Raw genomic sequence first — 12,958 nt, forward strand, 5'->3', positions numbered from 1 at the left:
TTCTACCCCCTATGGAGTAATTATGAATCCTAAATATTCAAGCCTAACCATACACAGTATAGTTTTCTTTTTATTTACATAAAGACTGGCTTTCCTCAAAGTACTGAACACTACTCTTAAGTGTTCACGATGCTCAGTAATACTTTTACTGAATTTCAGGATATCGTCAATAAAATGTACTACGAACTTTCCGATATACGGACGTAGTAAATCGTTCATAAGCATGACGAATGTCGCTGGAGCATTGGTAAGTCCGAAGGGCATTACCAAAAACTCATAATGACCAAACTTGCTTCTAAAAGCGGTTTTATGCACATCCTTGGCTCTGATCGATGGTAGCCACACTTAAGATCTATCTTGCTGAAAATCACGGCTCCATGTAATGCATCTAGCAAATCATCAATCCGAGCCATCGGATACCTGTGCTTAACAGTGATATTATTCAATGCTCTGTAATCTATACAGAGGCGAAACGTATCATCCTTTTTCTTCTTTAATATCATTCGCGAAGCAAAAGGTGAGAAACTTGGTTGAATCTGCCCCAACTTGAGGTATTCTTCCAGTTGTCTACGCACCTCCGCCTCTTCAGTAAAACTCATTCTATAGGGAGGTCTATTTACAGGTTCTGCCCCCGGGATCAGTTCAATCTTATGCTGAACTTTCCGCTCTGGAGGTAACCCACAAGGTAGTTCATCCTTAAAACATTCAGAGAACTTCTCTGATATCTCTTTAGCCAACTCGGCCATCTTTCCATCTTGGGTAGCCTCAGTGCTAGTCGATGCATCATCAATCGACTCTACCGATGCTATACACAAACACAGAAACTCTTTCGGAGTCCTCCGAATTTTCATGGCTGAAATCAGTGGTCCTCGAGGTAAATCCTTTTCACCCCGCAAAACATATTCTACCCCGTTCATCTTGAACTGGTAAATATGCTTTTTCCAATCAATGGCTGGATTTTTCAAAAAATGCCAAGCCATGCCTAGGGCTATATCTGCGTGAGCAAGTTTGGTCAATTCAAAGTCCAGCTTCTCAACATAGTCCTGAATTCGAAGTTCCAACTGAGTAACCCTTTGGTCCCATACTTCAGTTGAACTTCCGTTCGCCATCCTGACCGTATAAGCATAGTCAGACGGACTAGTTTTCAACTTGAGCCTCTTAATAAGCTTTGAGTTGATCACATTGTGTGTTGACGCTGAGTCAAACAACACAATCACATCATGACTGGCTACTTGCCCTTTCATTTTAATCAACTCAGGCTCATCGAAAACCGTATACCCCGTTGCTGCGGGCTTTGAAAGGATGTTATCAGGTGCACCGCTTACTAACTTAGTAACAGACACACTTAACAACACAGGTACTAACCTCTGAGAAGGTCCCGCCAATTGCATCTGCATATGTTCCGCATTGGGACTCTCCTGCATTTCCGTGTCGCATTCAGATATTATCATATTGGCCGTATGACGGTCTTTATTTAGTGGACAATCTTTCCACTGATGTCGCTGAAGGCAGCCGAAGCACAATCCTTCTTTTCTAGCTTTCTCTTTTTGTTCAGGGGTCAACGAGGACTTTGACCAAGCCCGGGCTGCCATTGGAGTTATTTTCCTTTTCACCCCAACGGTGGTACTTGTTTTTGCTGGTCCCTCAACCGACTTCACCTGCTTGGTTTGGCCACTTGGCTGGGAGACATTTGTCTTTGAAGTCCATTTCCTCTGAAATCCCCCTTTTCTCGAGTACTCATACTGAGTCCCTGCTTGCACAAATCCACTAGATCTGCCTCTGGCATCCTCATAGTTCAGGGCTACTGCAATAGATTCATCTAATGTAGTCACATATTTAGCCCGAACTTCCATTTTAATCTTGTCTTTCAGTCCATAGATATAGTCTTTTAACTGAACCAACATAGGGAGCGGGTCTGTTATCTTCATAACACATTCCTTGAACTTGTCAGTGTACTCTGCCACCGACAGACTCCTCTGACGAAGGTTTCTATAAGCATCTCAAGCTCGGGACTCTTCATCAGGTGGAAGAAAGTGTTTCTTAAATTCAGCTTTAAACCCTTCCAAGGTGGTAGGAGCAACTTGATCTTTCTGTTGCTTCATCCACCATCTATCTGCTGCCTCAATAAACAGGTGAGTGCCTCACGGATTTTCTTTAGATCAGATCTGATTTCACAAATGGCGAAGGCCTCTTCCCACTTGTGTAACCAAACCTTGATCACATCAGAACTGCGCTCGGTCATCCGACCAGCGTACTTCTCCGGTCTATAGTTAGCAATATTAGGCACCTTGACCCTCGCACGCTCTGATGAATGTATACTGGGCTCTGGCTCTGTTGGAGCTTTGCCCTTATCAATCCTAGATGGTCTAGCTGACAAGGCTTGCACCATCTCCCTAATCTCATTCTGACCAGCATTCAGGTAACTCGATCCTAGGGTACGAAGTCGATATAAGCGAGAAGTATGTACAGACAGCCAGAGTAAGTGGGCGAGTGATCGCGGTCAAAGCGTATATCATGGTAGGTGGAGTAGTGCTGTGCGACAGGGAGTGGAAATGCCAAAGAAAAGATAGGTATGATCAGCCCCTGGAGAGAGAGGTGCTATGGTAAAGTCAGTGATGCGAGATGTGAAGGCAGGGGATCCCATGATGTAATCAACAATGCTGGAGCCTCCCACGTGAAACCACTCGAGGCAGGCCATCTGTCAAGACCATTATAAATAATGAGATCATGCATCCTGCCGAGGTCTAGTAGGGCCTGTCCATAAGATGTGAACGGATCTCGTCTGTCAGTCGAAACCCGTAGCATACTTGCCTCCTCAAGGTCAATGTTCGGCAATAGAGTGGAATCATCCCTAAATTCGAGGAGTGGTACTTGACGGGCGCCTATCCTCGCATTAAAGTCCCCAACTAGGAGGACTTTTCTGCGGCTAGAGAAGTCAACAATGGACTGGTAAAGAGCAGCAAATGGAGATGTCTCATCCTCACCTCGAATATCTCTGGCAAAGTGGGAGGTCTCAGAGGGGAAGTAGCAAACTGCAACAACAAATAGATCCGACTGTCCACATGCCGAATCTGGATCCAAAGAAACTTGGAATGTGCATCTCTCTGCTCTATTGAAATGGTCCCCAAAAGTGTGGATCTATAAAGGACTGTGACTCCACCTGACCCTCGAACTCCCCCTGTATCGCTCGTCTCATCTTTGTTGGTAGACTCCCATGTATACCTGTTGACTACTGGTAGTGGGCGCTCTAGACTCTGATGTGTCTCTGTATAAAAGACTATGTTGCCACCTGTATAGGATTTCGAGAAGTTCCCTGGTTCTGACCATAAGGTACCATTACAGTTCCAAGTGGTGGAGGATAGGGTCTCGGATATCTGAGTCTCATAGACCCCGCTTCCTTATGTAGGGGAGGGGATTGGTGCCCTATGGGGGCCTGTAAGGAGTCGTTTCTCTCGTACCACTGCCCACTTCCCCTCCTTCCGAGCTTGATCTCGCTGCTGTAACAAAGAGCGTCTCTCCTCAACCTGTGGAGGGGTGAGGTCCTCATCCATGGAGATCGTTAGCTGATCTTGAAGGACTCACCTGCGTCGTAAAGCTGAAAGTCGTGCTTGAGTGTCATGGAATCAGTAGTTGCTCTCGGTCGGGGTCTCTCCCCACCCACCATGCCCTCTCGATCCTGTGCTCAGCCACACCCAGAGTAGCGGCCATGAAAGTAGTCGCATCTGCCATCGGTGTAGCTTCAGTGCGTGGGATCCCATGTACTCTGATGTTGAGAGCCTTACTGGCTCTCTGCTGCTGCTCCATGAGGGTAGCTGAAACGGTTACCCATGCAAGTTTTCGTGGTCGCGTCAACCCATCTGGATGTCTCCTCAATAACAGATTGCATGCTCGCAACTTGTGCCTTGACAATCGGGGGACTCCCTGGGACTGTGTGTATGGCTGTGACCTCCTGTCGGAGCTGCGAGATATCCTGTCTGAGTCCTTGAATGAGACCAGCCTGCTCCCGAGTGGCGCGAGCCTGTTCTCGTATGATGCGGCTCTGCTCCTGGTTGAAGCGGATCTGCTTCTGTGTGAAGGTGTTAGCTCCATCTCGCGCTCACGGGCATTGTGTACCTCCATGAGCAAGGTCTCCAAGGCCTCCAGTGTGTCAGCCTGCCCGTGTCCTAGCTGAAACTGGAATGGTTGTGACATGAAAGTATGGGGATGAGTCTGGAAGCTGGGCAGTGATTGGGTGAGCTAGGTGAGGTATGGGGATGACAGTGGGATGGATGAGGCAGTCCCAATGGGATGTGGGAGCGTGGGCTGACTGAGAGGGAGAGGGGAGAGGAAGGTTGAGGCGTAATGTGGAGCAGTGTATGACACCTCCGAAGTAGGTGTCATAAATGGTGAGAGAGCTGTGACAGGAGAGGAAGGTAAGGGAGCAACCGATGTCATGGTTATGAGTATGTCACTGATAGTGTCTGTAGCTGTAACTGAGGATGTAGAGGTTGTAGCTGAAACTAGTGCTGAAGTGGAAGCTGAAGTCGAAGGTTAGGATGTAGGGGGAGCTGAGATTGAAGTGGGGGCTGAAGTCGAAGTACAGATAGAGGGAGCTGAGGCTGGAATTGAGACTGAAGCGGGGGCTGAAGTCGAAGTAGAGATAGAGGGAGCTGAGGTTGGAATTGAGGTGGGCCCTGCCTTTGCTTTGCTGTCTACCCCGAGTCCACTTAGGTTGTAGCGCGTGTACACATCCTCAAGTTTTAGTTGTGTCGTTTGTTTTTTTTTGTTGTTGTTGTCGTCTTTCTTGGCTTTGTCCCCCATTTCTCTTGGACTGATTTGTGTCCTCTTGGTGCAGGTCTTAGTGCCCGATCGAAAGCGGGAGCACCGGCTCCCCCCCCATGGTGGGAGGCACACCTAGGGAGAGGGGGGTAGTCGGAGGTGACGAGGTGGAGTGGTAGCTTGAGGTGGAGAGGCAGCCGGAGGTGGAGAGGCTGAGGCGGCGTAGGAGGGAGGGGCGGGGAGTTCTCCGCCTAGGCAGGAGGGGCGGAGCAAGGAGCAAGGAGGCTGAGGTGGAGAGGGGCGGAGGGCCTAGGCAGGGAGCCTAGGTGGAGGAAGGCTGCTAGCGGGAAGGGCAGCATGCAGCAGCAGTGGGAGGCGCAGCATGAGCGGCAGCAGCAGCGCAAGTGGGTGGAGTAGGCTGCGCGGAGCTGGAGCGGAGAGGCAACGAGTAGGAGCGGAGCGGGAGAGGCAGCGCCACCGGGCGGGGCAGCTGGAGGAGCAGCACCAGTAGGCAGGGCAGCGGGAGGAGCAAAATGAGGTAGGAATATGAGAGAGAGAGAGAGAGAGAGAGAGAGAGAGAGAGAGAGTTTTATGATCTTCTTTGGGAGGTCTCGTGGGCCTATGAGACAAAATACAATTAAAAAAGTAAGTCATACAAGCCACTCTGGGCTGAAGCAAAGGGCTCGCTAAGGCCCTTGCTAAGTGCTAAGCTAAGCTAATACTATCAAAATCTCAAAAACTCAGACATGCAATGCTAGTGCTCCAAATACATATCGCCATGGTGGCTCTCCGGTGAGACGCGAAGATGTCATGTATTTGCGTTTGTTGAGCCGTCTCTTGCTGTGGCGAGGGCGCGGTCTTTTGGATCTTTGTAATATCAATGGTGACTCCTCGCTCGGGCGGTCTCCTCTGAGTAGAGCAATGATGAACTTCACCTCTATTGTGTGTGCTCTGGTCATCCTTTGTGTCGCTGGCTCCACCCCTCGGTGCCGTCTCTTCTCGCTGATCAATGCTGTCCTCATGTTAGCTATCTGCTCCTCCTCTACCCCAATGTGTCGTGGGGCTAACTCAAAGGCATAGAAGGTGGTGACGTGTCAGTGTGCTCATTGTGGTACTGTCACCTCCTGGTGTTTGATCTACTGTAGTAGGGTCTCTCTATGTCGCCGGCCAACGTAGACCGGTTCATGGAAGTGGATCAGCTGGGACAGTGGACCGAACCTGTGTCTCTCTTGTCCGTATATGAGGATCTCATTTGATGCACCATTTAATGACACTGAATGCAGAACTGTATTGTTTGCCTTGCGGTACGGGGAATGCCCTAGCTCAAGTGGATTGAGCCCCTCCCCTTTAATTGCTTTTTTGGATGACATTGGTTGTCATGTTACTTTGGCTGTACAGAGCATATGGGATTGTGGATTTATGCTTTCTTCACTCACTGAGGGTGTCATCCATTTTATCCTTGAAGGAAGGGTGCATAAATTTGATCACATAGCGGAGGGCAATTGCACCTTTGGGCAGCACAACTTGTAAAAGTTTAGCAAAGGTAATCAGCTTACATTTGCAACCCTTACTTCTTGATTTGATTCATGATACAAACACCGGCGTTGTGCATGGACATAGTATTTCACTGCCTCAGAGTGGGCTAGACATAGCGGTCCTGACTTGGCTATTCCACTTTGCCTTTGAGAAAGCTTTTTACAGAATAGAATCGAGATTCTTGGAGGGCACAATGTTATGTTTTGGTTTTTTTGATTCTTGGATTAGATGAGTAGGTTCTTTTCAGGTATACGAGATTAGTCTAGCAAGGATGTCCCCTTGCTCTTGTACTATATTTAGTTGTGGCATTGGTCATGTGTCTCTCTCAGATCACAATTTGACGTCTTTGGTTTGAGACTTCTCCTCATGGAAGATGATGAGCTACTGAATAGTGAGCTTGTAGATGGCATGATTTTCTATTTGGATTGCTTTCAAGACAGCCTTGGACTAGTTTTACCTTGTAGTGGGATCAGAGTTTTTGGGTTAGTGATAAGGATTCTTTTGATGGGGTTTTAATTTTGGGTTCCCTTGGGTTAGGTGAGGCCTATCTACTAGATACTTCGCTTGTTAGGGGGGCGTAGTCATTTTTGCCACATAGTAGTTTGATATGGTGTTGGAGAGCATTAGGAGGAATCTCCTTTTTCAGAGTTTAGCTAGGTCAGATCTCGCCTCTTAATCAATAGTACTCAACCAAGTGTTACTAGCCATTGCTTGGTTTGTTAGCTCTTGTTGGTGTCACTCTTCGGACAGCATTGTGTAGCTCAAGAAACCAATTAGGTACTTTCTTTTGAGTGGACTTGATGAACCCATAGATACACTAGAGTGGCTTGGGAGACTTTCAGCCACAATCCTGGTTTCTTTCAGAATTTGTATATGCTTAGATTTTTTGAGGGTAGTTCACCTCTAGTTCCTCATGCTTTGGTTGATTTGTTTTGGGCTTTCGTACTAAATGAAAGTCTACTTCACCACGCGCAGGGGGGGGGGGGGTTGCGCAAGACAAGCTCTTTTATATGAAATAATTTCTCTAAATCTAGGTTGGAAAAGAAGTCCAGACCTCAATGTGAGATTGAAGCTTCCCAATGTCCTGGAGCCCATAAGCAGAGTGAGGGTGGGCTCTCATTACAAGGGGAAGAGGTGGGAGTTTTTTTGAAGATTGGCATGGTCTTGAGTTGCGATGCTAGGGTTGATGGGCTATATTAGGCTGACCTATACATGTTAGCCCAATATTAAGAGGGTCATAAGGGCAGCTATATATGAAATTTTTTGGAGTATCTTGGTTGAAAGAAGTTGCTGTTGTAAGTATAATTAAGATCAAATGATGGGAGCATTTCCTATGATTGTGATATGCTGAGCATGTAAATGCTTTGAAATTGCAATGCTAGGGTTGATGATTAATTCATGTCAAGCAAGGGAAGCCTAACTTCAATAAGAGGGTTGCAGAGAGAAGTCATACATGACGAGAGACAAGTGGACTCGGTCTAACTTAAGTGAGAAGCATTGATCTTTCTTTGAAGTAGAGGCATAAATGTAATGTTTGCATGCTTTTTGTAAACGCTATATAGTGTTTGAACAATCTCGTATCTAAGCCTTGCCTCTTGATGTGATTTGGGTCCTTATTGATGCATTTTTGTGCTCCAATCGGTCATTTCCTTGCTCATATAAGGAGGGAATGGTGTCTTTTTCCCAAGAACATGCATTTCAATGTTTTCATAAAAAGATGTCGAGTTAAAACGTTTTAGATGGATGCCTTTATTTGTCAAGCTTGCTGACTTGGGCAGTTTTGTTGCTTGTTGATTCAGGTTCTAGATGGAATAAGTGACATCCGGGATGAAAGTGATCGAACTGGTATGCGTGTAGTTGTAGAGGTATGTTCTAATATTTGTTGCTTTACAAGTGTTACTTTGGATAATAAAAATTCCAGCACTGTTTATTTGGTTTCTTTTTTAGGCTTCAATGTTGTTACTGTACCATGGGCACTAATTGTGCCGTCTTTTTAGCAAACTTTTATCTTTTCACTTATGAATTTGAGTTTATGCAACGTCTTATTTCTATCAATACCTGCCCTATCATTTTACATAAGCTTAGCCAAGTTAGGTGTTTTATAGATGATTTATTTGTGCTAGATGTTCCTGACTTTCAAGACTTTATGTACAAAGAAGCTTGTGCTTTTGGAGAAGGAATCTATCCTCGTGACTCTTGTGAACTGAACTGCACTTCAAGAGGGGATTCTTGTGTTTTCTTAGATCTTAGACTTTCTCAATCTACCATAGGATTAGAGGTTGATATATACGATAAACGTGAACAACTTGAATATAGCGGTTTACACATTATAAAATTGCCTCACATTGACTCAAACATTCTGATTTGGCAAAATATGGAGTCATTTCTTCCCAATTCCATAGATTTTCCTGTCTTTGTACTATTAAGGAGTCTTTTATCACTCGATATTAGTAATTTGATCACTTTACTTTTACACTAGAGGTATGATCCAAGGAAAATAATGAAAAAAGTACGCATAATCTTAAATATGAAGTCTTTTATCTATGGTGTATCGACCTTAGGTATGTTTAGAATGACATAAGTTGAAAACAAAAAGCGGGGAGCTGAATAGCCTCTTTTTCTTTTAGTTTCAAAAGAGAGTTTGATTGAGTATGCTTGTGCTTTCTAAGTTAGAAATGCAATTTTGCCTCTTTGTAGGAAGCGATACATAAGTGTAAAGGGTCCATTTAGCTTTTTATTTTATGTTTTAAATAAGAGAGAGAGAGAGAGAGAGAGAGAGAGAGAGAGAGAGAGAGATTTTATTCTTGTTTTTTTGGAAGATTTTGTTTATTGACTTGCTTGTTTATTTTTGCTTAGTCATCTTCTTCCTTTCTTCTTTATTTCTTGTTCTTTCGCTTTTGTTTATTTGACGTATTTTAGTAAAAGCACTGAGTTTGCCCAAGAGACTCTGCGGGTCTTTAGAAACCCAGTATAGCTGCTTATGCTTGGGCATTGATGACGACATAAGTATTGCTTTGCTTGCTAAGTATGTCTTCCTTTTGTTTTTCATAAAAGTTTTTGTTTACCTCTTTTTTCTTCTCTTTTATTTTCTCTTTTATTTTCTGTGTAGATTTATGGTCTTTAATACAACAAAAAATCTAAATTTGTATGATTGGACGTATTCTAGTCTTACAAAGGTACACCAATTTCTTAACCTGAAATTTTTGGGGATCTTGGATTAGAAACAAATACAAACCTAATATTGTATTGTAGCTTCACTTGCTCTTCCCTCGCACCCATGACAGGCAAAGACAAGAGGTTACTTATTTTAGCCACCCTTCTAACGGTCATGTGTCCCCTGCATAACCTTCTCTTTCACCCTACACCTCTTGTATCTCTTGTGCTCTTCAGCCTCCTACACCCCGTAACCCGTCCCTCCTATACCTCCTGAGCCTCTCCGCAGCTCACAGTAGGTGTTACCGAGCCATTGGGGAGGCGGAGACGGAGATGGTGGAGACGTACGCCTATTATAGAGACACATTCTCTTATAGGTTCAGAATTGGCCACAACTTAGCGAGAGTAAGAGGAGTCAGAGGTTGGAGGATCACATCTCTTACTTTAGTGTGAGAAGGCTCTAGTCACAGCTTCGCCGCAGGATTCTATGTAGTCTCAGTGGTGGTCTTCTTTTTTCACTGCGTGGAGCAACTCCTCTCATGCCGTAGTCTCAGGAGGTCCCATGTGCTCATTATTGCAGGATGGGCTGTCGTAGGCAGTTCAGATTACATGATTGCAGTCACATCTTAGGTGGGCCTCGCTTATTGCGGGAGATACTCATGGGAGCGGTTGAAGATCTTGTCTGTTGTCGCTATCTGGACGGCCTCATCATTCTATCTTGGTTTTCGTACCTTTGAAGAGCATCTTGCAAGACTCACCTGTGAGTTTCTGTTATACCCAAGCCCCAGATTGTCTCAGCTGGTCAGAGGTCTTACGAACGCATGGTCTCACAATTGTTTGATAGGTTGGGAGGCTTGGAAGTTACTTGCAACGGAGTTGGAGGGAGATAACCTATAGTTTCCTTCCATTGTTGACATCTTGGTACTTTTTTCGAGAGCCTCATCTCACTCATATATACCAAGAGAGGGACTGGGGTTCTCATGCAGTCTTTTGATGCATAGTATCATTCTATCATTCATTGCTCTTTTACTTCTACATAATGATCAACTTTATTCACTTTGTTGCTGGCATAAAAAATCATCCCTTGTTTGATTGAGCTCATTGATTATGAGCATTTATTTTACCATAGAGATATGCTATGGTGTTGGTGGAGATGCATTGCATTTGTGTAGTACTTCTTCCGTGAATTTCTGCTTTCCATTGCTGTCCATGTTCCTAACGTTCCTTTCCATAGCTGCAAGTCGAAACTTGATCTTGTGTTATCTCCTGCTGCAAGTAATAAATCTTCTCCTGTGGATTTGAAATAATCTCCCACCTTTGATATGTCTTTGCATAGGGGTGGGTGTCGGAGCAGATGCGATGGCTCTGGTTGAGGTAACAAATGACTTCACCTTTAGAGACTCTATAATGGCTTGATATAATGTGGATACCTCTTTACTGAAGCTAACCCCCGAGTTGGGCTTGAAGCTCAGCCCAACTCGGAGTAGAGGGAGGTGTAGAGATGTGCTGGAGCTACTTGTAAACTTTGAACTATGACAAGGTAATCTGATCCCATAAAATAATAAAAAAAGGTGACGTGGAGCTGAACTTGAGCGGCGGTTAGGGGCTGTCTGAACTGCGAATGGCAACCAGTGAGCTACTAGAGTTGCCTTGAGCTGATGCTACTCCCGGGTTGTAATGGAGTGGAGTTTCTTGGAGATTCTTGGAATAGAGAGTTTCTTGACTCTTCCTCCCATTTTAATCCAAAACGACCTCTGTGCATGAAAGGCATACTCTGCTTTGTGATTTATCAAAACCTACTGATCCTCGCTGCAGCGAGGTGCTCTTCAATCCAAGCATTTGTAGGCCATTTTTGCTTTTATCTCTATAGTGCCGCTAACTACTTTTTGAGGCCAATCTCTCATATGAGAATCTCATGTCTACTAGCAATAGTATGATAAGAAGTATGAATACCTGAGAAGACTGCTCCCACGTGTGAAGGAGATGACACTCCACCTTGCAACTGAGACACCAAAATTTCTAAAACTTACTTTGTGAGCCTCTCCTATGCATACAAGGCATGAGCGGCGTCTCAAATGAGGCTAAAAAATCATCATAAACACTAGAATGTGATTTGAGGTGGAAACCTTGGTGCAATGCATTTCGATCCACCTCTATCTAGTGCACAATCATCAACATAAAATCTGTCTTCATGCATTGATGAGCATATGCAATCTCATGTTGACCATGAGATCCTGAACAAATGAGGGAAAGTGTGAAAGGCATCATTTGTGCAAGCATGTTTGCTTCTGAACTAGAAAACAAAGCATCGCAAGTTGCTCTCTCCAATGAGTGAATGCCGCCTCCTCTTCCTCTTGTCTTATTTGAGGGGAACTCCACCACATTGAAGTCATCTTCAATGATCCATGAGTCTACAATGGGGGCCCAAGGGAGACGTTCTTTCTAGAAAAGCACACGATTCCCTTTATTGTTGGGGGCATAAAGATTGAGAAGAACAACCTTACACACCCCAATCGATAGTATGTTACATTGTGCTCTAGAGGGTGTAATAATGCCATGGCCGAAATGCAGTGCCCAAAGCAGGTCTCCAAAAGGTCTGATTAAGTAGTTTACTTGGGTTTGCACAATTTGTAGCATCGAGCTTGTATTTTTGGTCAATAGATCCCCTAGTGACACTTGGATGAAGCTAATTACAAATCAACTACCTTTGGTGGTGATCTGGTACACCATCAAGGCCCTGAATATTCTAACTAACAATCCTCATCGGTGGGAGGAAGCAGGCTGAAAAATCTTTCTCGAGCAAGTGGTGGATATAACTTCCTTTGAGTAAAAGATGTCTTGGAGTAGTGAAGAGGAGGGAAATCCACATGGCTTAGAACCCCCACACTATGGAAGATGATGCCATGTTGATAGGAAAACCAAGAACTGTGCCATTAATGTAGAGGGTACAAACGGCACCGGCGTGTGCACAATTCTTGCTTGCAAAAGAACTGAGACGCAGGAGCCACATTCCCCTTGATCAATGAAGGGAGACCGGATAACTCAAGTGGAAGGGGGCTGCCCAATGGTAGACCAAGACCTAGAACAGGATTTGAGGGAACACCATTTGGCCATGAGTTTAATAGGTTTGGGAGCATTGTTAGCCGCGCCAAACTTGAAATATAAGACCCTTGATCGGAGTATGGTGCGAGGCAAGAGAAGGGAACTCTGATCTATAAGTGGTGGAGGAGCAAGAACTTTAACCACAACCAAATGTGGGGTGGCAAGTGCGGGACGCGTAGCGGGTGTCTGACGGATAGGAGATGCCAAAAGAACCCTCCGTCGAGGATAAGGAGGAGCCACACCAGAAGATTTATTGGGCCCTATCTTCTTTGGGTAATCTCTAGCAAAATGCCTAAAGGTCCTGCATATCCGACACTACGATCTCGATTCTCTACCTAAAAAGAGAGCCTTGAGCATGATGTGGCAATTAGAAAGATTAGGGTTTGAAACAACGACCCTAACTCTATGA

The 12,958-nt window shown here is 44.9% G+C and overlaps 1 protein-coding gene across 1 annotated transcript in view; it reads left to right on the forward strand.

Annotated features, from left to right (window-relative positions):
* GYRA (DNA GYRASE A) overlaps positions 1–12,958 on the forward strand; it is a 118,588-nt gene that overhangs the window by 35,505 nt on the left and 70,125 nt on the right. Inside the window, exon 12 of the mRNA XM_087393464.1 lies at positions 8,094–8,159. Within this exon, the coding sequence (XP_087249590.1) occupies positions 8,094–8,159 (66 nt within the window). The remainder of the gene's footprint in view (positions 1–8,093; positions 8,160–12,958) is intronic.

This window comes from Dipteris shenzhenensis, chromosome 22 (assembly GCF_047967505.1).
Source record: "Dipteris shenzhenensis isolate YYH24624 ecotype China chromosome 22, Dip_SZ_1.0, whole genome shotgun sequence".
NCBI lineage: Eukaryota > Viridiplantae > Streptophyta > Polypodiopsida > Gleicheniales > Dipteridaceae > Dipteris > Dipteris shenzhenensis.